At 41.7% G+C, this 26,172-nt stretch overlaps 2 protein-coding genes across 4 annotated transcripts in view; both read left to right on the top strand.

The window, feature by feature from the left end:
- Positions 1-6,364, top strand: part of CDC25C (cell division cycle 25C) — a 33,084-nt gene extending 26,720 nt beyond the window's left edge. For both annotated transcript variants that reach the window (XM_021005050.2, XM_021005047.2), the window contains one exon: positions 4,193-6,364. In XM_021005050.2, the coding sequence (XP_020860709.1) occupies positions 4,193-4,345 (153 nt within the window). In that variant the 3' untranslated portion in view covers positions 4,346-6,364. The remainder of the gene's footprint in view (positions 1-4,192) is intronic.
- An 8,201-nt stretch (positions 6,365-14,565) lies between these two features.
- GFRA3 (GDNF family receptor alpha 3) lies at positions 14,566-25,938 on the top strand. 2 transcript variants are annotated; one of them, XM_021005229.2, is made up of 8 exons: positions 14,566-14,768; positions 18,267-18,548; positions 19,919-20,005; positions 21,477-21,810; positions 22,564-22,670; positions 23,086-23,220; positions 24,454-24,578; positions 24,854-25,938. In XM_021005229.2, exons 1-8 carry the CDS (start codon positions 14,699-14,701, stop codon positions 24,953-24,955), a joined length of 1,242 nt encoding a protein of 413 aa, XP_020860888.1. In that variant the 5' UTR covers positions 14,566-14,698; the 3' UTR covers positions 24,956-25,938. The 2 variants fall into 2 exon arrangements, with proteins under 2 accessions (XP_020860888.1, XP_078006578.1); XM_078150452.1 differs by having other exon boundaries at positions 14,568-14,768; positions 18,264-18,548.
- The last annotated feature ends 234 nt before the right edge of the window (positions 25,939-26,172 follow it).

Below are 26,172 nucleotides of genomic sequence, written 5' to 3'. Positions count from 1 at the left end.
TTTCATAAGCTTTTGAGTTTTAAGATGTACAGATTTTTAAAAAATAGTATTTCTATTTGCTATTTTTTTCTTCTGTTTTGTTTCCTCTTTCTGGTGGTTCCTCCTATTAGTTCTAATTCTTACAACATCACTAATGTGAAAATGTTTAATAGGAAAGTATATGTATAGCCTATATCATATTGAACGCTGTCTTAGGGAGGGAGGGGGAGAAAAATTTAAAAACTCAAAAGTGATTGTTGATAATTCAAAATAAATTAATTTTAAAAATAGTATTTTATTTTTGCCAATTGTGAAGACAATTTTTAACGTTCATTTAAAAAAATTTTAAGTTCCAAATTTTTTTCCCTCCCTAAGCAATTTGATGTTATGTGTGTGCAATCATGTAAAACATTTCCATATTAGTCATGTTATGAAAGAAGAAACAGACCAAAAGTAAAAAAAAACACAAAAAAATAAAGTGAAAATAGTATGCTTTAATCTGTATTCCATCTCCAACAGTTCTTTCTCTAGATGTGGATAGCATTTTTCCATCATTAGTCCTTGGGAATTGTCTTGAATCATTGTATTACTGAGAAGAGCTAAGTCATTCATAGTTGATCATTGTACAATGTTGCTGTTATAGTGTACAGTGTTCTAGTTCTGCTTATTTCACTTTGCATCAGTTCATATAAGTCCAGGTTTTTCTGAAATCTGCCTGCTCATCATTTCTTATAGCACAATAGTATTCCATTACATTCATATACCCACAACTTGTTCAGCCATTCCCCAACTGATGGGCATCTCCTCAATTTCCAATTTTTTGCCACCACAAAAAAAGCTGCTATAAATATTTTTGTACATACAAGTCTTTTCCCCGCCTTTTATAAATCTCTTTGGGATACAGACCTAGTAGTGGTATTGCTGGATCAAAGGGTATGTGCAGTTTTATAGCTATTTTTTTTTCTTTTTGATGAGACAATCAGGGTTAAGTGATTTGCCCAGGGTCACACAGCTAGTAAATGTCAAGTGTCTGAGGCTGGATTTGAACTTGGGTCTTCCTGCCTCCAAGGCCAAAGCTCTATCCACTGAGCCACCTAGCTGCCTCTAGTTTAGAGCTATAGCTCTTTTGGGGCATAGTTCCAAATTGCTCTCCAGAATGGCCAGATTAGTTCACAACTCCACCAATAGTACATTAGTGTCCCAATTTTCCCACGTCTCCTCCAACAACTATCATTTTCCTTTTTTGTCATATTCGCCAATCTGATAGGTGTGAGGTGGTACCACACAGTTGTTTTAATTTGCGTTTCTCTAATCAATAATGATTTAGAACATTTTTTCACATGACTGTAGATAGCTTTGATTTCTTTTTTTTAAAACTACCTGTTCATATCCTTTGGCCATTTATCAATTGGGGAATGACTTGTATTCTTATCAATTTGACTCGGTTCTCTATTTATTTGAGAAATGAGCCCTTGATCAGAGACACTCGCTATAAAAATTGTTTCCAAGCTTTCTGCTTTCCTTCTAATCTTGGTTGCATTGGTTTTGTTTATGCAAAACCTTTTAATTTAATATAATCAATATTATCCATTTTATATCTTGTAGTTTTCTCTATCTCTTATTTGGTCAAAAATTCTTCCCTTCTCCATAGATCTGACAGATAGACCATTCCTTGCTCTCTAATTTGCTTGTGGTATCACCATTTATGTCTAAATCATGTACCCATTTGACCTTATCTTAGTAAACGGTAGAAGATATTGGTCTATACCTAGTTTCTGCCATACTGTTTTCCAGCTTTTCCATCAGTTTTTGTCGAATAGTGAGTTCTCATCCTAGAAGCGGGAGTCTTTGGGTTTATCAAACACTAGATTATTATGATTATTTACTACTGTGTCTTTCGTACCTAATCTATTCCACTGATCCACCATTCACATTTGCTAGCCAGTACCAGATAGTTTTTTTCTTTTTTTGCTAGGCAATGGGGTTAAGTGACTTGCCCAGGGTCACACAGCTAGTAAGTGTTATGTGTCTGAGGCCGGATTTGAACTCGGGTCGTCCTGAATCCAGCATTCTAATATATAGAAATGCTGATATTTATGTGGGTTTATTTTATGTCCTGCAACTTTGGTAAAGTTGTTAATTATTTCAAGTAGTTTTTTAGTTGATTCTCTAGAATTCTCTAAGTTTACCATCATGTCATCTGCAAAGAGTGATAGTTTTGTTTCCTTATTGCCTATTCTAATGCCTTCAATTTCTTTTTCTTCTCTTGTTGCTACAGCTAACATTTTTAGTACACTATTGAAATAATAGTGGTGATAATTGGCCTCCTTGCTTCACCCCTGATCTTATTGGAAATGTTTCTGGCTTATCCCCATTAAAGATAATGCTTGCTAATGGTTTTGGATAGGTACTACTTATCATTTTAAGGAAAGCTCCATTTATTTCTATGCTCTCTAGTGTTTTTAATAGGAATGGATGCTGTATTTTGTCAAAAGCTTTTTCTGCATGTATCAAGATAATCATATGATTTCTGTTGTTTTTGTTATTGATATGGTCAATTATGCTGATAGTTTTCCTAATATTGAATCCACCCCGCATTCCTGGTATAAATCCCACCTGATCCTAGTGTATGATCCTAGTGATACATTGCTATAATCTCCTTGCTAGTATTTTATTTAAAATTTTTGCATTGATATTCATTAGGGAAATTGGTCTATAGTTTTCTTTCTCTGTTTTGACTCTTCCTGGTTTAGGTATTAGCACCATGTTTGTGTCATAAAAGGAATTTGGTAGGACTCCTTTACCCATTTTCCCAAATAGTTTATATAGTATTGGAATTACTTGCTCTTTAAATGTTCGGTAGAATTCACTTGTGAATCCATTTGGTCCTGAGGATTTTTTTTCTTAAGGAATTCATTGATGGCTTGTTTGATTTCTTTTTCTAAAATGTGGTTATTTAAATTTTCTGTTTCCTCTTCTGTTAATCTGGACAGTTTATATTTTTATAAATATTCATCCATTTCGCTTTGCTTAGATTGTCAGCTTTATTGGCATACAATTGGGCAAAATAATTCCTAATTATTGGTTTAATTTCCTCTTCATTGGTGGTGAATTCACCCTTTTCATTTTTGATATTGGTAATTTGGTTTTCTTTTTCTTTTTCTTTCTTTGGCTAGGCAATGGAGTTAAGTGACTTGCCCAGGGTCACACAGCTAGTAAGTGTTATGTGTCTGAGGCCGGATATGAACTCAGGTCCTCCTGAATCCAGGGCTAGTGCTCTATCCACTGCACCACCTAGCTGCCCCATCTTCTTTCTTTTTTTTTTTTTAAATCAAATTAGCCAATGGTTTATTTTGTTGTTTGTTGTTTTTTGGGTTTTTTGTTTCATTTTTATAAAACCAGCTCTTAGTTTTATTTGTTAGTTCAGTGGTTCTCTTTTTAGTTGTATAAATTTGAGAGTTATCTGCATAGATGTGATAATTGAACTCATAGTAGATGAGGTCATCAGGGAGAGAGAGTAAGAAAAGGAGAGGGCCTAGGACAGCCTTGGGATTTGCTGGTGAATACAACAAAGCAGACTGAGAAGGAGCATTCAGATGAGTAAGAAGAAGACTGGGAGAAAGCATTTTCATAGAAGCCACATGGCAGGAGAGGTCAAGAAGGATGTGGATTGAGGAAAAAGCCATTAGATTTCCTGGTTAAGAGATCCTTAATAAACTTGGTGACTGTAGAGTCACTGGAATGCTGACATTGGAAGCCAGATTGCAAGGGTCTGAGAAATAAATGGGTGGTGAGGAAATGGAGCTAGATGGGGTGGCTAAGTGGCTCAGTGGATAGAGCACTGGGCCTAGAGTCAGGAAGACCTGGGTTCAAACTTGGCCTCAGATACCAGCTGTGTGAGCTTGGGAAAGTCACTTAACCTTTGTTTGCCTTAATCACCTGGAGAAGGAAATGGCAAATCCCTCCAGTATCTTTGCTCAGAAAACTGCGTGGATAGTATGATCCATGAGGTCACAAAGAGTCAGACACAGCTGAACGACTGAACGACAACAAGGAAATGGAAGAAGTGAGCCTAGACTACTCTTTCTTGGAGTTTGGCAGTGAAAAGTAGGAGAAGCTCTTAGTGGCCAAAGTTGGGAGCATGGAGCTGACTTTCTGCCCTGGGGTCTGGATCATCACTTATTCCCTTTCTTTTTCTCCCACTTTTCCCCAGGAACTGTGTGAACCACAGAGCTATTGCCCAATGCATCACCAGGACCATAAAGCTGAGCTTTTGAAGTGCCGAAGCCAGAGCAAAGCATGTACTGAAGAGCGGCAGCTCCGGGAACAGATTGCTTGTCTCATGAAGGACGGGAATTCAGGCTGAGGAAGGAGCTGTGCACATGGCAGTCACGGGCTCACACTGTGGACTCCCAGAGAGGAAGTAGTGATTTCTGTGGAAAACTAGACCAATAGTTTACCAACAAAAAAAAAATACTCAACAAGCCAAAACATTTGACTGCAAAATCAAGTCAACCTGTGTTCCAGTGAGAATAGGAGCCTTCTGTATGGGCTGTGTCCTGAAGGCCATCCTTCCTTGCTTGAACTACAAAGTGTACGGTAACCAGGGAGAATTCTCCTCTTTCCTCTACTGTATGTCTTCACCTCCTTCAGCCAGCTTGTCTCCTCTGCTTGAATTTCTTGCCAGGCTTGAGGTAGCAAATTCTTTCTTCTCTCTGGATTTTCCTCCATTCTCTTCTCTTGCCATTAAAAAAGAAAGAAAGAAATAACAAACATTTCAGGATGAGAATGACTCCATTATTTCATGTTAGTTCCATATGAATTAAGAACTACCCTGTTACTTGTGACATCCCAGCAAGAACTTTTAACTACCATGGTGTGACTATCTTTATTCATTGCCTGCTACCCAAGCCTTTGTCTAGTTCTGTGTGATCATGATCCAGGCTCTTCTTCACCTGACACCTAGCCTTAGAAAACTCACAATCAGATATACCCTTCACTGGATACAATCTTCTTCGACTATAGCCAGAGATGGATATACATTCCAGCTTCCCAAACAACTCTCCTCCTAGTTCTTGTCAAGGCCCAGCAGAGTGAGCTTCAAGAATGTGGTTAAGTACCATTCTGGGGAGCAATTAGGAACTATGCTCGAAGGGCAGTCAAATTATGCATACCCTTTGATCCAGCAATACCACTACTAGGTGTGAATTCCAAAGAGATCATACAAAAGGGAAAAGGACCCACATGTACAAAAATATTTATAATAGCTCTTTTTGTGGTGATAAAGAATTGGAAATTGAAGGGATGCCCATCAATTGGGGAATGGCTGAACAAGTTGTGGTATATGAATGTAATGGAATATTATTGTGCTATAAGAAATGATGAACAGGCTGACCAGAAAAACCTGGAAAGACTTACATGAACTGATGCTGAGTGAAGTGAGCAGAACCAAGGGAACATTGTATATGGTAACAGCAACATTGTGCAATGATTAACTGTGACTGACTTAGCTTTTTCTCAGCAGTACAATGATCCAAGACAATTCCAAAAGGCTCACGATGGAAAATGCTATCCACATTCAGAGAAAGAACTGATAGAGTCTGAATGCAGATTGAAGCATATTATTTTCACTTTTTTTTAATGGTTTTTTCCTTTTGCAAACTGTAATTATTTTGCAAACTGTTTATTCTTTCACAACATGATTAACATGGAAATAGTTTTTACATGATTGCATATACATATATATATAACCTGTATCAAATTGTTTACTGTCTTAGGGGAGTGGAGGGAGGGAGAAAATTTGGAACTCAATTTTATTTTAAAAATGTTTAAAATTGTCTTTACATGTAACTGGAGCAAAATAAAATATTATTAAAAAAAGAATTAGGTTAAGTGTTAATGAAACAACCACCATAAAAAAAATAGCAAAAGTCAAGTTAAGGAAATATAGACAAGCAGGGTGGTATGAGTTCTATTTAAATTTAATGTATACTTTAAAAACTATGTAATAGAGGTTCACAGTTTTATATACAATTTTTTTCTGTTCTTTGTATATGGAAATGTTTGTGTTTGTTGACAAGTTCAAATTTTTTTTAATGGGGCTCAGGGTATTTGAAACCACTATAGAGAGAACAAAATTTATTAAATTTATTTAAAAATTTATTGATAACTTTTGTTAATCACAAAATCTGTTAGAACTTCACATACCTTCTAGGCCAAGCCATACCCAAATAAGCCACTTTATAACATACCTAACAGAGCTAGTATTCTAATGACATATTTCAGTCAACCTGTATATTCATATCTGAGTGACAACCAAAGAAAACATGAGAAAAATCAAAACCAAAAAGTCCCACCAAAACAAAACCAAAAAATAAGACATCCATGAAAATAGTTCAACAATATACAAAAAAGTGGTTGCAAATATATAAACACCCTTTTATTGTTACTGATTAATATGGATTGTGTGTATTAATGTCATCCATTGCATTTACCATGAATCTCATTGCTGATAAATTTTAGATAGAATTGAGACAAAACACTTCCTGGCAGTATTTTCCTTCCCTTGCTCAGCCTACTTAGGTCATTTTTCCTTAGAGATCTTAAAATAAGTATCCCATTTCTGTGATCCAAATGAAGCCCTACTTGAGGGGATTGACAGCACCTTGAGATTCCATCAAACTTTGTGACTTTATGACATTTACTGGTAGGTGTGTGGAGGAAGCACTGGTGACCCGGGACTGGAGATTCAATCTAATTTGACAAACGTTTATTAAGTGCCAACTGTGTGCTGAACACTGGAGATAAGGATAAAATGAATGTTCCTTTCCGTAAGGAACCTAGTCTCCCAGGAGTGGGGAGTAGGTGGGAAACCACAAGATGTATACAAATATAAGTATATACAAGTAATACAAGATAAGTAAATACAAAATACATGCAAAATCATTTGGCTAAATATTGCGTTGGAAACTGGAAGAGGAACAACAAATGAGGCAGGGATCCCAGCTAGGAGGTTATTGCCACAGTATAGATGAGAGATGGTAAAAATGTGAACTAGGGAACAAATTTGAAGGATACCAGCAACTGATTGGATATGGAAAAGAACCAAGAGATTAGGAAAGCATTATTGAGATGAGGCTAGAGTTAAAATTGCCTGTTCTCCACAAACTCTGGAATTCCTATTTTGGATGTCAGGTTTTTTTTTTATTAGCAGTTTTTCCTCCTCTTTTTTGGAGGGGTTTGTGAGGATCCTGACTTATTTTGAACCTTTTGTTCCATCTTGACTGGACTGTTCAGTTTTACATTTCTGTGAAAAAGAGGGAAATTTTAAAAAGGAATCAGAATACAAGGGAGTAGTGTGCTAGCTGCAGAAGCGCAGCGTTTTATTTTGACAGGGAGTGTGACAAGGACTTCTTACAGCAGAGGGCACTAATACGCTATCCACTGCTACACTATATACTATTAGCTGGTTTCTACCTCCACGTTCCCTAGCCACCAAAAAAAGGGAGAGGGATACAATTTGTGTCCGCGTCCCCTCCCAATCCCTCTCCAAAAGTCTTGAAAGAGAACTCTGGCCCACTACCTGTGTCAGCTGGAAATGACAACGTCATGTTTGTGTGCCCCCTCATTACCATGGCAAGATCTTCAGTGGCTAAAGAATATCATGTCCTTAAGTTGGTCCTTTAAATGTGGAATGGAAGCACTCCACTTTTATGGAACTTTTATGTAACAATTCCTGACCTATTGGCTCAGTAGACACTCTCCTAGAAACCTTCTCAGATAAAGGCACTACCTCTAGGCAAAAGTGGTGGATATCTTTCCTAGGAAGGTAGCACCAATACAAGTATATATACACACACACGTACATATATGGAGAAAGAGAGAGAGAGAAACTCAAGAATACTTGAGCTCTCTTCCTTCTATCCCCTGTCTTTATGAAGTGAAGCTCATAAGCCTCTACTGTCTCCCAGGTACAAGGGAAATCTGCCTCAGTCTATACCAGAAAGAGAAGAAAAGTGAAAAGTGGCTTTTGGTTGGCTACATGACAAAAATTTTTTTAAGTTCATAAAATCATAGATTTTTAAAAATTAATTTTGATTTATCAACAATCACTAACGTAAGTTTTTGAGTTTAAAATTTTTCTTCCCCTCCCTCCCCAAGACTGCACAATCTGATATAGACTATATATACATATATGTATATATATACATATATATGTGTATATATATATACATATATATATATACACATTCCTATTAAACATATTTTCACATTAGTGATGTTGTAAGTAAGAATGAGAACCAATAGGAAGAACCACCAGAAAGAGAAAACAAAACAAAACAGAAGAAAAAAATAGCAAACAGTATACCTCCCTCTGCATTCAAACTCCATAGTTTTTTCTTTGGATGTGGATAGCATTTTCCATCATGAGACTTTTGGAGATGTCTTGGATCTTCACATTGCTGAGAAGGGTTAAGTTTATCTACCTTAGCCATCTTACAATCTGGCTGTTAACTGTGTACAATGCTCACTTCACTCAGCATCAGTCCATAGAAGTCTTTCCAGGTTTTTCTGAAGTCTGCCTGCTCGTCATTTCTTATAGCACAATAGTATTCCATTACATTCATAGACCACAACTTGTTCAGCCATTCCCCAATTGATGGGCATCCTCTCAATGTTCAATTCTTTGCCACCACAGAAAGAGCTGCTATAAATATTTTTGTTCATGTGAGTCCTTTTCCCATTTGTGTGATCTCTTTGGGTTACAGCCCTAGAAGTGCTATTGATGGGTCAAAAGGTAGGCACATTTTTATAGCTGTTTGGGCATAGTTCCAAATTGCTCTCCAGAATGGTTGGATCATTTCACAACTCCACCAACAATGCGTTAGTGTTCCAATTTTCCCACATCTTCTCCGGCATTTATCGTTTTCCTGTTTTGTCGTGTTGGCCAGTCTGATAGGTGTGATGTGGTACCTCAGAGTTGTTTTGATTTGCATTTCTCTAATCAATAGTGATTCAGAGCATTTTTTCATATGTCTGTAGATGGCCTGAATTTCTTCATCTGAAAACTGCCTACTCATGTCCTTTGACCATTTATCAATTGGGAAATTACCTGTATTCTTACAATTTTACTTAATTCTCTATACATTTTAGAAATGAGGCCCTTATCAGAGACACTGGTTGTAAAAATTCTTTCCCAGTTTTCTACTTTCCTTCTAATCTTGGTTGCATTGGCTTTGTGCAAAAACTTTTCATTTTTAATGTAATCAAAATAATCCATTTTGCATTTCATAATGTTCTCTATCTCCTGTTTGGTCATGAATTCTTCTGTTCACCATAAATCTGATAGGTAAACTATTCCTTGCTCTCCCAGTTTGTTTATAGTATCAGCTTTTATATCTAAATCATGAACCCATTTTGACTTTTTTTGGCATATGGTGTGAGATTTTGGTCTATGTTTAGTTTCTGCCATACTCTTTTCCAGTTTTCCCAGCAGTTTTTGTCAAATAGTGAGTTCTTATCCCAGAAGCTGGGGTCTTTGCGTTTATCAAATACTAGATTACTATAATTGACTACTGTGTCTTGCATACCTAACCTATTCCACTGATCCACCACCCTATTTCTTAGCCAGTACCAAGTAGTTTTGATGATTGCTGCTTTATAATACAGTTTTAAGATCTGGAAGGGCTAGGCCACCTTCCCCTGCATTTCTTTTCATTACTTCCCTTGAATTCTGGACCTTTTGTTATTCCAAATGAATCTTGTTGTTATTTTTTCTAGCTCTACAAAATAATTTTTGGTAGTTTGATTGGTATGGCACTGAATAAGTAAATTAACTTTGGTAGAATTGTCATTTTCGTTATATTAGCTCACCCTACCCAAGAGCAACTGAAGTTTTCTCAATTATTTAGATCTGACTTTGTGTGAAAAGTGTTTTGTAATTGTGTTAGTCATAGATTTTGAGGTTGGCATCTTAGAGGTCATCTAGTCCAATACTTTATTTTACAGATGTGGAAATTTGGGTCCAGAAAGACTTGTCCAAGGTCACACAGGTAATCAATAGCCAAGCCAGGATTTTAACTCAAGTTGAGCTTTCCACTACACCACACTATCTTCCACTTAAAAACCAAGGTGAGGGAAATCATGCATACAAAAGAAGAAATGACCTACGACCACTTAGAAGTGTGTCTATGGGTTCTATTGATGAATCCAGTATTTCCCCCAAGTTGCAAAGTAAGCTTAAATATGGCAAAGCTAACTACAGATGGCTTTATTATGAACAAATACCACATGCTATTAGCATCATTTAAATGAGATTATCTAATTTATTTTGGAATATTGTCATCACCATTTTTCTTCCATACAATGAACAATGGAGCATTTATTCTACCTTCCCTACATTATTGCAGAAATAATGTAGTCAGAAGAAAAGGTGCTGAAAGACTGTTCTCTAATGTGAATCACAAGAATGGAAAGAACCATCTATTTCATTTTTCTGTATACACAACTGTATCTACTGGTTGGCCCCTTCTAAAAAGATCTTTGTCTAGATTTCTTCCAGTAATTTCCATTTAAGTAATTACCAAAACCACCTCTTTAATAATCTGTTCCTGTCCAACTAATCTCATAGTCTCAAAATTCTCCCATGAATATAATCTAAATCTCTTGCCACATTAGAAACTATACCTGTAGAGACTGAGGTAGCTGATCAACAGCTTTCTTTGAGTTAAACAGACTCAAAAAAGGAAAACTAGTTTATTAGAGTTGTGAACTTGGAGTCAGGAAAGCTCTGGGTTTGAATTTCAATTCCGCAATTTACTGTCTGTGTTACTTGGGCAAATAATTTAGTTTCACTGAGCCTCAATTTTTTCACCTATAAAATAGAGGTAATAATACCTGTAATATGTGCTTCACAGGCTTTTCATGAGGACCAAGTGAGAAAATGTATTTAAAGGGTTTTATTAGCCCATTCAAATGTATGCTAATAATATTATCTTAGAAACATAGCAACCAAATAGGGAGCTCCCTCAATAATAACATTTATACAGCTTTTCCCCTTTTACATATATTTGATCTTATTGTAATTTTAGAAATAAGTAAGTTGAAATTCATAACTTGCCCAAGCTGAAGGTCAAGAACTGGAACTAAAGTCCCCTAACTCCCAGTCCAGTGTTCTTTCCACCATACCACATTGTCCTTTGACTCCCCTCATTTTAAAAATAATGAGAGTTCTGTGGGCATACCTCAAGTCATGTGACTAGGCGTCTTTAGTATCTCTGCCTTCAAGTTAAAGGATTCACTTGCAAGTCAAGACATCATCCTTCTGATGTCGCTGGTCCTCTTCCAGAATGAAAGCCAAACAACAACAACAAGGCATGTTGTAGCTTTTCTCCTGCTGCTCTATCTCAGCTGCCTCCATCTCTTGGGGTCCTCGTTCTTAGGAATTAGGGTAGTTTGACAAGAAAATGAGAAAACCAAAATATTTCAAGGAAATGGGATTGGAAGATCTGGCATTTGGTTTTAGGCTCCAGATTCAAACCTCCCACAGTAAGTATACTTCACATTTAATACTATATGTTGATATCAAGGAGGTAGGGGAATGGTAACATCCCTTTGTGGATGGGCATGAGTAACAGTGTAGCTGCTGATCCACCTCTTTCACCTGCCGAGTGACTTTGAAACTGGCACCGTATTGAGCTACAAAGCTCCTGCTATGCTGTCAATGACTGATTAGCTCAATTGATTAAAATGTGGTACTAATACCCCTCATTGAGTCAGTTAGCTTTGCACAGTGAACAATATTCCATAGCTGTGAATTTATCCCTAACCTCAGTCATCTTATAAATGTATTTATTGGTTACAAAAGGGACCCAAATGCAAACTTATCCCCTCTAATGATGATAGGTTAAGAGCATCTTCTTTCTATAAAAGAGATGACATATTATCTGTTGGGCATCCAAAGGATATGGCCCCTTCCTTGGTGGGTGGGAATAACTGCTGGCAGTGTCACAAAGGATTTCTAGTAAGGTATAGTGCAGTAAATAGTAGCCTTAGCTGGATGGAATGTTTATTAGTAGAATCTTACCCTTTCAGCTCATAACCCTGGGTACTGCTCACAAAATCTCATGACTGGCAGGGCCTTAAAGACCTTCCCATTTATTCTAAGGGCCTCAGAAAGACCAGTCTCAACTTTGTTAGGTTGAGCTATGGCATTGAGCTGGTCAGATTGACATTTCCCCTGACGCTTATTTCTAGACTAGGTCAATAGCACTGATGCTGAAACTTTAGGGATGTCTGGAACAAAAGTCCCTTTCCATTCCATTCTCTTATCCCCTGGATTTACTTGTGAGGGAGGGGTAAGATATTGGAGTCATAGTTAACTCCTGCCTTTCTGGAGTCTCAGTCCTGTACCTCTCAGGCATTTTTCCCCCTTCCTATTTATTTATTTCTTGGCTTTTTTTTTTGTGAGGTAATCAGAGTTAAATGACTTGCCCAGGGTTACACAGCTAGTGTCAAGTGTCTAAGACTGGATTTAAATTTTTTTCTTCCCTTCTAATGTAATTTTTTCATGAGTTTCTAGCAACATGAGAGAGGAGTTGGTGGCGTCCCATATGAGACTTTCCCTAAGTCTCAATGAAAGGAGGACATAGAAAAGAGTTAGAGTGAACTAGGGGAACTGGCCAAAAAAAAAGGTAGGGGACCCTGGGGCCATCACTAGGACAAACGGATGGGAAGCTAGCTGAATTTTTTTCTTTTTTTTTCTTGATAACTTTTTCATATAATTCATTTTAAAATACATTTCTTTCACTTACCTTATACCAAAGTGGCTTTTTAATTTAACAATTTAATTTTTAGACTTTAACACAACCACCTTTGATAGCTTGTGCAACTTTGTATACCCGTAGACACTCACCTCTCTAATGAAAGAAGTCTAGATGTTTACTTTATTGGGTCCCCTTTCATGCTGGCAGTGCAGACAGATAAAATGAAGCACAAACTCCATTTAAAGTGCATTAAAGCTTAGAAACTAGTGGCTAATGAAGGGTGGAAGGACACGGAGGCCACTGTCAGTCTTTCTCCTTATCTGGGGCCACATGTCTCCTTTTCAGCTTCATGAAGGGTGATTTACACCCCCACCTGGAATAGCTCTCTCTCTCTCCAGGCTGATTACATCAGCAAATGCCCCCAGAGGCCACTGCAAAATGGGAGTATTCAGGCACAGCAGCTGATAAATCTCAGGGGTTTATATAGTGCCTCTCAATGCCCTCCCTCCTGGGCCCTCTGCCAAGTCTGCTGCTGTAGTAAAGGAGAGGGGCCTGAGGTGAAAAGGGGAGTAGATAGGGGTAGTAGAAAAAAGTCCCTGTTCTATCACCAGTAAAAAGAAAGTCTTCTCTCTTTTTCTTTGGCCCTGCTTATTTTTCCACAATATTTCATGGCATTCTTTAAGGAGAAAATGCAACCTGAAAACCCAGTGATTTTACTCCAACCCCATGGAGCCAAGCAACATCATATGACTAAATTGTCCAAGGGCTGCCATTCAGTCCTTCTTCACTATGGACTAAACAAGACGAAATGCTGAAACTGCATCATGAAAGAAGAAGGTTAGAAATAAGGAAGAACTTCCCAGACTGTCATTATCACCCTTGGACTCCCTGCTTCCTCCAGTTAGAGTCTTTGGTAACAAATGACTCCTCTATGTCACAGAAACCAATAACAGGCCAGATGCCAAAATCTATCTGATAGGGTAGAAGGAGCTGGGCTTGGTACAGGTGCATATACTTATAAACTAGTAAGGGAAAAAGAGCTCTGGGCTGGGAGTCAGGAGAACTCTGTTTTAAGTCCAGCTCTCCAGCTATCCAGTAACAACAGCTAAGTAACTTCACTTCTGGGGGTCCCAGTTTCCCCATCTGCAAAATGGGATTAATGATACTAACCCTATATCATCTCTTAGGATTGTTGTAAAGATGAAACTGGATAATAGATGTAAGTGTGCTGTGGAAAGGAAGAGTTTTTATGGTAGCTTGTTGGTTTTATGTTCGCTTTGCTGGTGATATTTAAATTTTTTGTTTTGTTTCATTTTTAGTGCTGATCTTGGGTATTCTCCGGGTGATTGGGTTGATACAGGAGTGCAAAAAAGTGTTTCCCTTGGACCCATCGAATAATTTCTGAATTCTGTTCACCTGCAGGTTTCTGGAGGGGGCACCCAGATATCTAAGTCTCGCAGCCTTTTTCTAGGGGCAAGCAGACACCTTCCTTCTTTGCCCGCCTCTTACCCCCACTCCCCAGCCCCACCGAAAGTTTCTTAAGTTAGGTCCTAAGGTATAGACATGGAACCAAAGGAGTCTGTCCCCCAGGCCACTCCGTTCCTTAGAGGAAGGGTCTCTTCACCCTCCACACCCAGTCCCCAAGAAAATTCTCTTCCCCACCCGCTTGCTGTCTAGTCTCAACCATTCCTAGGCAAGGTTTGTATTAGTCCTTTTTTTTCTTTACATGGGAGCTCTTGGATGTGTGGCGGAGGTGTGGGGGCTTAGTGTGTGGGCGCTGCTTAGGGTGGGGATAGGGGCGGAGGCTAAGGCGGTGCCTCAGAGCGACTCTTGGAGCGGAAAGGAGATCACAGGAGGGACTGGACAGGGCAAGGCTGGACAGGGCAGGGCTGGGCAGTGCACGGGAGCTGAAAGGGGAGTGCTCGAGGGGCCAGACACACCGAGCCTGTAACGCCATGCCGCCGTGCGTCCTACGACTTTTATTCGCTTTGTTGCTCCTGTCCTTGCTTCCTCTACTCCAAGCCGGTGAGTATAGGTGTGAGTGTAAATGTATTGGTGATGTGTGTAGGTGTGCATATATGTATGTATGTGGTCCTCTGAGTGCGTACGTAGCGAGTATCGAATGGAACATGCAACGGAGGCTCCTGGATTGGGAGATCTACTTACAGGGAATCAGTGTCCTCGACGATACTGGCTAGTTTCTCTGTCCGAAACATCTGTAGGAGTTGAGAGGGAGGAATAAACATTTGTCTGGAGTCCAAGCCGCCTCAGACAGTTTTGAAGGGGCTGCGCAAAGCACCAAGCTGAGTTAGGATGAAGGGATCTGAGAAACTTTGCCCGAGACGCTGGGTAGCAGGTGGTAGGAGTCAGAGGAGTCCTGGGGAGACTAGCTGGTTACTAAACTATATATCTGAACTAAGGCAAATTGAACGCTAAGGATGGCTTGGGTAACTGGTGCCAATATTCTGTTTACCTCTGTTTCTCTTCCTTTATTGGGATGCAGAGATCCGAGAGGTAGGCAGTGGTGTTCCCCTCTATACCTCAGCCTCCCTCAGTCCGACGCCATCCCCATACCCAAGCATACCAACATCCCGGAGCACTGAGGGAGGTACGCTCCCATTTTGAGGCTGGGTTATTTCATTCCTGTAAGAAATGGGAAAGCAAAAAGCAGCTTAACCGAAAGGAATTTGAGTTAGCCCTGAAGCAGAGTTTGTCAGAGGTCAAGGTTGTTCCAAGTCTGGAACTCGCTGGGATTTTTTTTTTCTTTTAAGCACATGGAAGGAGGACATAACCACCCCCATTCCCAGTCCCAGTTAAGGAACAGAACTATCTAAATGGAATTTGGGGAATGAAATAACTGATGTTTATACAGTATAGCACTTCCAGGTTTACAGAGTGCTTTTCTCACAACAACCCTGTGAGGTAGTTAGTGAAAATACTTACAACCCTCATCTTATAGCTGAGCTAACAGGCTTGGGGAGGTCACCCATGGCATCAGGACCAGAAACTATCAGAGACGGCATTCAAATCCAACTAAGTCCAGTGCTTTTCCCATGACAACGTAACTGACACAACTTTGGTATGGGGCATTGCCTGCCCATTGCAAACTTTGAATAACTCGGTGATTCTTGACTGTGCCTAGCACAGTGCCTTACACATCACAACTGCTTAAACATTTCTTTAGTGAGTAAATGAGCATTTTGCAACTCAGGTTGTTAATATTAACTTCCCCTCCTGGGAAAAGACGGACAGAAGGGTGGCCCCCAAGAGACACTAGAGTCCATTGTGCTCCAGGTAAGCCTGTTCATCTCCAAATCTTCTTGCTTTCAAGAACCTGGTCAGAGTTTTTTGACTAAGAAAAATTGCCAACAGGCTCTCCCAGAATTGCACTCAAGCATTAGTCCACAAGGTGGTACTTCAAGACATTGCCTTTGATGGAGGCAGAAACAGAAAAAATTCAGGAAATACTGGCCACCAAGCCAAACTGTTTGACACCATTAGCCGTTCCAGGGAATGGCAGCTGTTGCATTAATATGCCTGCCCAGACAATTTTCCTGTGCCCCAAATGGTATGAATGGCCCTATTATAATTGAGATCAAAGGTGAAGCCGCTTCCCTATCACAAGTAAATCAAGGCGGAGGTGAAGAATAGGTTTACTTTTTTTTTTCTCCCAAGTCAAGACACTTGTATTTTTAAAAGATTTTTTCTTGACTCCCTCTCTCCCTCTCCCTCTCATTCTCTCTGTCTCTCTCTCTCTCTCTTACATCATTGTCACTTCCCACTAACTCCCCCTTCTCCCTGTGGAGCCTTCTCTTGTAGCAAGTAAGTACAGTAAAGTAAACATATACACATTGGCCATATCTGAAAATGTCTGCCTCATTCTTTGCCTTTGGTTACCTCTTCTTTGCCAGGAGGTGGGAGGCATAATTCGCTATCACTCCTGTGGAAAAAAAAAAATGTTTAGTCATTGCAGTGATCAGAGTTCTGAAGTCTCAGCATTATTACGTATTGTGGTCATGTAAATTGCTCTCCTGTTTCTGCCTATTTGGTTCTATATCAGTTCATTCAGGCCTTCTCAAATTTCTCTGGATTCCCCATATTCTTAATTTCTTACAGCAAAATGATGTTTTATTACATTCACATGACACAGTTTGTTCAGCTATTGCCTAATTGATGGTTACTGATTTTGTTTTCCGCTCTTTGCTAGTAAAAAAAAAAATATAGCTATAGATATTTTTCCATCAATGGGACCTTACCCTCTGTCTTTGACTTCCTTAGGGTATGTATGCCTACTAGTGATATCACTGGATGAAAGGGTATATATGGTTGAGTGATTTTTTGGGTAAAATTCAAGATTGTTTTCCAGAATAGTTGGACCAATTCTCAGCTCCATCAACAATGCATTAGTATGTGTAGGTATGTAGGACCCACTAAAGTTGGGGATCTTTCAACATCATAGGCCTGAAGGTATCCATTAAATTGTAGAAAGACAGCCTACCGGGGCAGTTAAGTGGTGCAGTGGATAGAGCACTGGCCCTGGAGTCAGGAGGACCTGAATTCAAATTTGACCTCAAACATGTAACACTCACTAGATGTGTGACTCTGGGCAAGTCACTTAACCCCAACTGCCTTACCCCCCCAAAAAAAAAAGCATGGATCTTTTAGGGCAGCTAGGTGTCACAGTGGATAGAGCGCCAGGCCTGGAGTCAGAAGGACCTGAGTTCAAATCTGACCTCAGAAACTTGACACTTACTAGCTGTGTGACCCTGGGCAAGTCATATAACCCCATCTAGGCCCCTCCCCAAAAAAAAGGCAGCCTAGGATAGTGGAAAGAATCCTGGAGTGATGAGGTTATTGAGATAGTATGAGGAACTCAGCAAATAGAGCCTTTGTTATCCCCATGTTGAGAAGACCCAGGAAGGGCAAGGGGGAAATGGCATTTGGGTTCCTTCCCCTCTCTCCAGCTATGGGGAATGAAGACAGCAGGAGGTGGGGAGGGGGAGTTGATGTGGAGTTTACCACTCCAACCCTAAGTATATCTTATGGAGTGGCAGAACCGTACCAGCACTTGATACCCAATCTCTGCTACTTAGCCTTCCATTTTGGGGGCTGAAGACATCAATCTGTCTACCTGCTTAGCCCTCCAAAGACTTGGGATTTTCTTCCTACCCTGTGTGTTTGTGATGTTGCCAGTCACAACTTAGGCATGGTCCCGATAAGCTTATGTTCTCCATGATTAACGCAGTGTCCCTAGACTTGATTCCTTTTGGAATGGTCTTCTCTTTGTGTTTCCTTCTTGGCAGGGAATCTGTCACGATGCTGGGTGTGTCCTTGGTTCAGGCCCTCCTCTGCTTAGCTTGTGGGACCTGTAGGATGCTTCCCTCCAGGCTCTTTTTAATCTACCTTTCCTCATGACTGCCATTTTATATGACCCAGTGTGTCCCCACATTCCTGTCTGTTTAGTTGTCTCAGCTCTCTTCCCTATCTCTTATCAGCCCTCACCTGGCATCTCTCCCCAAGCAGGAGACCTCCCAACCATGGATAGCACATCTATGGGCAACTGCATCAGTGCCAAAAAACTGTGCCTGGATGACTTCACTTGCAAAGTCCACTTCCTCCACTTGGAAACCTGCTTTCCTTTCATGGCCTCAGCTCCTCAGAAGCCTGAAAACCAGGAGGGCTGCCTGGAGGCAGCACAGCAGCTTCAGAATAGTTCTCTGGGTAGCTGCAGGTGCCAGTGGCGCATGAAGAATCAGGGCATCTGCCTGGCTATCTACTGGACCATCCACTCTACTTATGGCCTTGGTGAGTCCCTTGTGGGAATAGAGACAGGGACTATATTTAGAGACTTTTTCCTGGCTCTGCAGAATAACAAGGGTGTGGTAGACTGTGTTAGCCAAAGAGGCCTACATTGTATGGAATTATTTAGGAGTTTAGAAAGAGGTCTTTAATTATTCTTTTGGGTCCCCAGGATACTACCCTCTTTTCCTACTTCCCCTGACCCTAGAGAATCACTCTGGTGAATTGTACCGTATCTGACCCAATGGTTACTGAAGTGGTTCCCACCCTAGGTGCTTCCAAGCTCTGAGGAAGACCGTAAACGCTCCTACAGACTGACTTAGAAGTTATGCAGAGTAGCACAGTATCAGCAAGTAGAGAATGATGTGGGACTGATTGAGTACCCAGACATCATCCCGGCAGAGGCCCCAGGGAGCTTGGCACTGCTATTGATAGACAGGGTACTAATTAACCAGGAGGGAGAAGGACAAAGATAAGACAGAGGGGAAAGCTATTCAGGAGAAGAGCAAAATGGAGCCTCTCCTTCTTGTTCTTTTGGGGGACTCTCCTCTCCTGATCCCTTTCCCCATTACAGTCACCCCATTTCTTGGGAAGGATGTACCCCCCCCACAAAGATCACTTTTGGTACTAGATCCTTTCTTTCCTCTCTCTCCGTTCCCATTTGCTTATGGGGGGCAGGGTATCCCAACTGTTTTTCTCCTGGTACATACTTTTTCTCCTAACCTGGCCTTTCTTTGCCAGATGCTGAAAGCACACTCACAGTGCCCTTCTGGGTTATGCCCATCTGTCCCCTTATTCATCTCATAGATGACAGGGTCATAGATTTAGAACTGAAAGGTAGTTCATAGGTCATCTTGTCCCAACTTAGACACATAAATGTATAATTGCAAGACAAGACCATCTGTTTTTAGATCCCAATACCGTCTACCTCCATTGACTTTCCCAGACAGTTCCTATCACAGGGTTACAGCTGTCTTATCTCTTCCCCCCAGGTCAGACCCCGTTTCTTCTTCCGCATCATGGGACACTTTCCTCAGAGCCAGTTAGCTTCCTTCTGAGAAGCTGAGGCTGAAGGACTCAGTTCCTTCCTCCGCAGAAAACTGTCCTTCCTCCTATTGCTTTTCTCCATAGAAAAATACAGTGTCTCCTGGCCCTGTGCAAGTCACATAAATAGCTCATGGCCAGAGAACCCAACCTGCCCTTTCCTCATCATTTTCTTCCTGTAATCTCCCTCTGGCTGGATAGGGTTCTATGCTTTATCTCTTTTGAGGGTCTGTGGCGTGTGCTGTCATCCCCCCCCCCATCTCCTCATCTCATGTCTTTCCTTGCCATAGTTTACTTTACAGGTCTCTGATGTTTTTGCCTCTTTTTTCTAGGTAACTATGATTTGGGGGGCTCACCATATAAGGAAATTGTGATCAGCAAACCCAGGAAATTTAATCATCTGGACTTGCTTGAGTCAGGTTTGTGGAACAGGCATAGGCTGGGGAGATGGGAGCTTGAACTCGGTGTCAGGGGAGGGTGGTGATCTTTATTCTTGGGTTATAGCATAAAGAATCCTACAGCCAAGGGAGAGCGAAGGGTTGTTTGTATCTGTCAGGATAGCAATGGAGCTATTCTGTGCGTCTTGGTCACAGTGCAATTATTAAAAAACAGTTGTTAAGGAAGACAGACTAAACCATTTGTCATCAGGTCCACAGAGTTCAGGGAAGCCAAGGGTATGGCAGGTGTGACATCAGCTCCCTAATTAATGAGATAATTAACCCTCATCCTGGGCATCCTGGACAATGGTCTGTATTCCCAAAGATCTGAAAATGTTTTCAGATACTCTAAAGATGGGGGGGAAGGGGGTAGAAGCTAGTAAAATTATGACACCATTCTTGTATGACTCATAGGCCTAGAGCTGGAAGAGATCTTAGAAAATATCTAGTCCAAGCACTGGTCCTGGATTCAGGAGGACCTGAGTTCAAATCCAGCCTCAGACACATAACACTTATTAGCTATGTGACCGTGGGCAAGTCACTTAACCCCATTGCCTAGCCAAAAAAAAAAAAACATCTAGTCCAACCCCCTCACATTTTACAGATGGGGAAATTGAGGTCCATGGAAGTTAGGTGACCTGCCCAGGGTAATACAGGTAGAAAGCATCAGAGGCTTGAATTTGAACCCAAGCTCTCTGATTCAAGAGCTAGTATTCATTCATACTAAGCCACATTGCCTTCTAATGTTGAAAAATAATTAGGAGCAGCCTGGTGCAGACAGAAAGAATGTTAGATTTGGGATCAGGAAACTCTGGCAGGAATAAGCTCTGACACTCTTTGGTAAGTCACCTAACTCTCTCAGCCTTATTTTTCCTCAACCATAAACTGAAGGTTTTGAACTAGATGATCTCTGAGGTCACTTCCATCACTATAGCTATGACTATGTGTTTTACAGAAACAGAAGTTTTTTCAGTTAGGGCAAAGGTGTGGTAGAGCTGGGAACAGAATTGGAAATGATCAGACACAGCCTAGGTAGCCAAACGGGTCTGTGGTCTGGGCTGAGCCTCTCCCTGAGGCCTGTGTTCCAGGTGCTTCCATTTCTTATTACCTCTCTTGTCAGGTTCTGGCCACTTTCAGACCTCGGAAGGACTAGGAGGTGCATTTGTGTTCATGTCTCTAAGCAAACTGTAGGGAAGGTTATGGGCAGGTTTGAGTTCAGACTTTGGGTGGCTTGTAGGGAAGGCTAGAAGCTATGCTGGGAATCAGGGTTCCAGGTAGGTTGAGAGAGAGTCTAGGTTCCAGATGCTGTCAGGGTTCCAGACCCCAGTGGGCTGTAGAGAGAGCTAAGGGCTATACTTAGGAGAAGAGGAGGATGCTGGGTGGTTGGCAACCCCATGTCCAGCTTCCTGCTACAAGAGAAGAATAGTAGGGGGTTGCCACCCTTCTCTCCTAGGCTCCATGTCCCAAAGCAGCCCTGATCTCTGCATGAAGTCCACCACTCTGTGCACCCTGAATGACAGATGTAACAAGTTGCGCCTGGCCTATGGGGAGGTCTGCTCAGTGGCTCGATGTCAGCCCCTAAGGTGTCAGCAGGAGCTCCGTGTCTTCTTTGAGCAGGTAGCAGACAACTATGCCCAAGCACTTCTATTCTGCCCTTGTGAAGACGGGGATGACGTCTGTGGGGCACGACGGCGTAACAACATTGCCCCCAGCTGTGCCTCTCCAGCCAAAGACCCCCCCAACTGCCTGATGCTCTGGGACACCTGCCTTCAAGACTTGCTCTGCAGGTGGGTCCGGCCTCATAGGGCAGGAGGAGAACCTGTCCCTCTCCCTCCCAAGAAATGGAAGTGGTTTTCATGTATCAATGAGACCTGCCCAGAGGGGACATATATTAGCAGATGGATCCCTATGGCTCTATGACTGATGGTGGGTTATATAGTTTTGATAGATTTTCTGTGGCAAACTTTTGATCTTGGTCTGGCTTTCCTGTATCTCCTCATTCAGGGAACAGAACAAACCAAGAGGTATTCAAAAGGGAAATATGTAAGCAAAACAGTTAGAAGACACTTGCTCCAAAGACAAAAGGATTTTTCGTTAGCTGTGCCTGTTGCAGCCTCTCTATTGCCTTGGATAATGGAGAGATGGCCTTTATTTACTATTTTTATGAGGTGACACTGTTGGTATTCTTCCTCCTACCCACCCCCAGTGTTATATCTTAAGAGTTTTTTTCCCAAAAAACATTCTGGCCTTTTAGGGGATCATGGAGGAGAATAACACATATACCTGGCATGGATCCCTAAATTCCAAAAATTCATTATGAGGACCTGAAGAATAGAGGTACCCTCCACCCTTTCCCTAGGTATCTGTCCTTAGCCCTTCTCCTCCCCACGACACTGCTGTTTCCCTCCTCAAGATGACGCTTGATTCTACAAATTCAATTCTCACTAAGACGAGGGGTGGGGGAAGTCTCTTTCTTTTTTCGGCCCTAACTCCCCACTTTCCCTGGGTCTTCTCAACTCCCAAGCTTCTCCATTTTCCAGATCCCGCCTGGCTGATTTTCAGATGTACTGCTGTCGCATGGACCCTGTGGGGACCTGTGTGGGAATACAGCCCCAGCGATGCCTGAAGGCATATATGGGGTTGATTGGTAAGACCAGGAGTGGGTATCTAGAGGGGAGGCAGTTGGGGAGAGCTGGAGAGCCAGGATTTCCATAGGTGGAAACATATGAGACTGAGGATAAGGTGGCATCAAGCCACGTGGGGGAGGCCTGGTGTTGGAAGAAGTGCCTGACGGTGGCCACCACCTTTCTGCTTTAAATATTTTTGTACATGTACCTGTGGGTACTTTCCCCTTTTTTATGATCTTTTTGGGGTATAGACCTAGTAGTGGCATTGCTGGATCAAAGGGTATGCAGTTCTATAGCCCTTTGGGCATAGTTCCAAATTGCTCTCCAAAATGGTTGGATCAGTTCACAACTCCACCAACAATGCATTAGTGTTCTAATTTTCCCACATCTTCTCCAACATTTATCATATTCCTGTGTCACCACCTCTCTGCACAGGTACTGTGATGACCCCCAATTATATCAGCAACCTCAGTGCTGATGTTGCATTGAGCTGTTCCTGCCAGGGGAGTGGCAACCAACTAGAAGAATGCATGCGTATACAGGAATCCTTCTCCAAAAATCCCTGCCTCAGTGAGTTATGTGTGTGTGTGTGGGATGGGGAGGGTGAGGCTAGAGGTGGGAACAGTGGGAGAGGAGGGTGGAGGTGGTGTTGAAGTGGATATTGGCTCCAGACAGAGGAGCCATCTGGCCTAAACCGCCAGATGGCTCCTGCACTGTTCCTCTTGACCCTGAAATCTGGAATATTGTAAGAATACATTTTCCCTCTCTACTACCAATCCTCCCATGGTCTTCCATTTCCTTTTTCTTATTCACTGTTTGGTCCTAGGCTACTTAAGAGTCAGAATGTCAGAACTTGAAGGAACCATAGGTCCCCATTGACCACAGGCCAATGTTTATTTACATAGTCCCTCTCATTTTGTAGAGGCAGAAACTAGGGCCCAGAGAGGGAAAATAGAACATATGGAATCTTTTTTTAATTTAAAATTTTGTTGTTTTCTTTTGTTTTTATATCAATGTCATTTCCAACTATATCCCTGCCTCCTCCTTTCCCCTGTGAGCCATCCCTTAGAACTAAGAATAAAAGAGAAGAAGGAAGAAAAAAGTTCAGCAAAACTAACCACCGTATCAACAGAGTTTACTAGTAGAGACAAGATTCTATACCCATGGTTCCCCACCTTTGTAATGAGGAGACAATGGGCCATTTTTCTCAACTCTTCCAGGGGAACTAACCTTGGTGATTGTAATTACATAACATTCAGTTTCATTTTATTAACATTTCAACAAACACTTATTAAGTTCCTACTATATGCAAAACACTGTAAATACCAGGACAAGAATGAAGTAGTCACAGACCTCAAGGAATTTTCATTCTTGAGGAGAAGTAACATGGCCAAGGTTGTCCAGAAGTAAGTAGCATAGCTGAGATTCAAACCCAAATCTTATGGCTTCAGATCCAATGATTTTCCATGGTATCATTCCTCTCCCCACATTCAGATGTCCCTTGAGGACTTTATCTTTATCTCTGGGGGCTGAAGGAGTCCCCTCCCCCAGACACAGACACATCCTTTTACACTAGTGCTATAGTCAGAAGTCCTGGGTCCAAATCCTGACTTTGATTGTGAATACCTATGGGATCTTAGGCAAAAACCCCTTACCATCTTGGCACTCAGTTTCCTGAACCATAAAATGAGTTCATTGGATTAGATTGCCTCTAAGCTCTCTTCTGGGTCTAGATTTAAGATCCTATGGTATAATCCTCTTCTCCCTGTCTCAGATCTCTCTGTCTTCTTTCCTATTCCCTAGCCAAGGCTATTAAAGCTCAGATGCAAGTTCACCACCAATTGCTTTCCAAAAGCTCCCCCACTGCCATCTCTCAGGACAGCTTTCAAAGCCTGTGGGATCACTCCTATTCTGTGCATATATCCCAGGTACAGACCTCTATTTTTATTGCAGCATCTTCCCCAGATCACTTGGTGGGGACCCCTCCCTGGGGAGGGTGTGGTCCCTCTGGGCTTTCAGATACTGGGGAAAGAGAAAATTGTGTCTGAGGAGCCTCTTGCCCGGGCCACGGGATGCTTGATGGGATGGAGCAGGGGCTCCTGAGGTAGATGGGAGAAGGAAGGAGTTTGGTAATCAGGTCAAAGTGTGATGAGACAGAGCCTTCCTCGCTGACTACAGCCTCTCCACCATATTTTCTTCTCAGGGTAATAGTCTGGCTGGAAGACTACATCCCTGGGTCCTCACCATCTCCTTGGGTTCCCTGACCTTGGTTCTGCTCCTGCTCCCTGTCCTTGGCCACTTGTAATAGTACTTTGCTTGTGGTCCCTCTGCCCCCCTGCATATCACCTCCTTGAGAGTCTTGGCCATAGCTGTTTGAAGAATGCAGAGGGGAGAAGCTGGAGGAGTGAAAAAAGAGATCCTGCCTTGCCTGCCCCAAACCTTCTATGATCAGCAATCACTAGAAGAGGCCTAACAGGAAAGAAAATCTGTCAAATAGCAGGAGGAAGAGGGCACTGGAAAGCGGGGACAAAGGTGGCTGAACTGGGGCTGCCCTCTGAGACTGTCCTTTCCACAACGGAGAGGGGGTTTCTATGATTATTCCTCCAAGGCACACCCTTCCAGGGGCCCTGGGTTCCAGATGAGGCAACAACCTCAGGGAGAGAAGGGCAGAGGAAATATTGAGATGGATAGGATGGCCTTGACTGACTGGGGCTCCCTTGAACTCTCTGTCTCTTCCACCCTAGGTCATCTGTCTTTGGGGGGATGGGGGCTAGATGACTGTATTTCCCTGATTGCCTGGCTGTGGGAATTAGCCCATGACTGACTAAGCCAAATTATCTCCCTGTTTCTCTCTCCTTTTCCCTAGTCTGTGGCCCTTTCCCCCAAGGGTTATTCTCCCTTACCTCCCCCTCCTTAAAGTATTTTTTCATTCATTCATAAAACATTTATTAAATGCCTACCTTGTACAACATTGGTCCTGCCCCCAAAAAGTTTACAACCTCCAGTAATAATTTGTCAATTTTGTGTCTCTAGCCAGGCAGAGTGATACAGTCACTCTCATCCCCCCAGTAGGAAAAAATCGTAATAAAATTCCCACATCTTGTCTAACCCTTGGCCCCTAATCTGAATGAGAGAAGAAGAGGCAGCCTGGACTGTCTTGTAGCAGATACTCAGATCCTTAGAGAGGATTTAGATTCCTGAGTGAGTCACCCTCTGCCTTGCTCTGATATGTTCTACCCCAATTCCCACCACCTCAGTTATGTACTCATTAAATATTTCAGTTTAAAACTTGGTTCTTTTCCTATTTTTTGTTCCACTTTACATTTAAACAGAACACAATTTACATAATTCCTGGGAAAAACCAGACACCCTCTTTCACTGCTCCCCATGCCTACCTAGGCTGCACTTCCACCTCTGTGCCTTGGTTTTTTAAAATGAACCTTCCGGGCCCATAGGAGGAAGGCTTAGGCGTCTCCAACCTTCTCAGCACTGCAGCCAATTCTGGGTGTCCTCTCCCTCCCC

The sequence above is a fragment of the Phascolarctos cinereus genome, unplaced genomic scaffold (genome assembly GCF_003287225.1).
Source record: "Phascolarctos cinereus isolate Bilbo 61053 unplaced genomic scaffold, phaCin_HiC Scaffold_2;HRSCAF=192, whole genome shotgun sequence".
Lineage (NCBI taxonomy): Eukaryota > Metazoa > Chordata > Mammalia > Diprotodontia > Phascolarctidae > Phascolarctos > Phascolarctos cinereus.
Note: the sequence above shows the minus strand (reverse complement) of the source record. Positions and strands in the feature narration are given on the sequence as shown.

Coding starts and splice junctions, on each gene's coding strand:
- GFRA3 (XM_078150452.1), top strand. CDS start 14,699: ATGCCGCCGTGCGTCCTACGACTTTTATTCGCTTTGTTGCTCCTGTCC. Junction 23,221..24,453: donor CTCCAAAAATCCCTGCCTCA/GTGAGTTATGTG, acceptor CCTATTCCCTAG/CCAAGGCTATTAAAGCTCAG. Junction 24,579..24,853: donor ATTCTGTGCATATATCCCAG/GTACAGACCTCT, acceptor TTTTCTTCTCAG/GGTAATAGTCTGGCTGGAAG.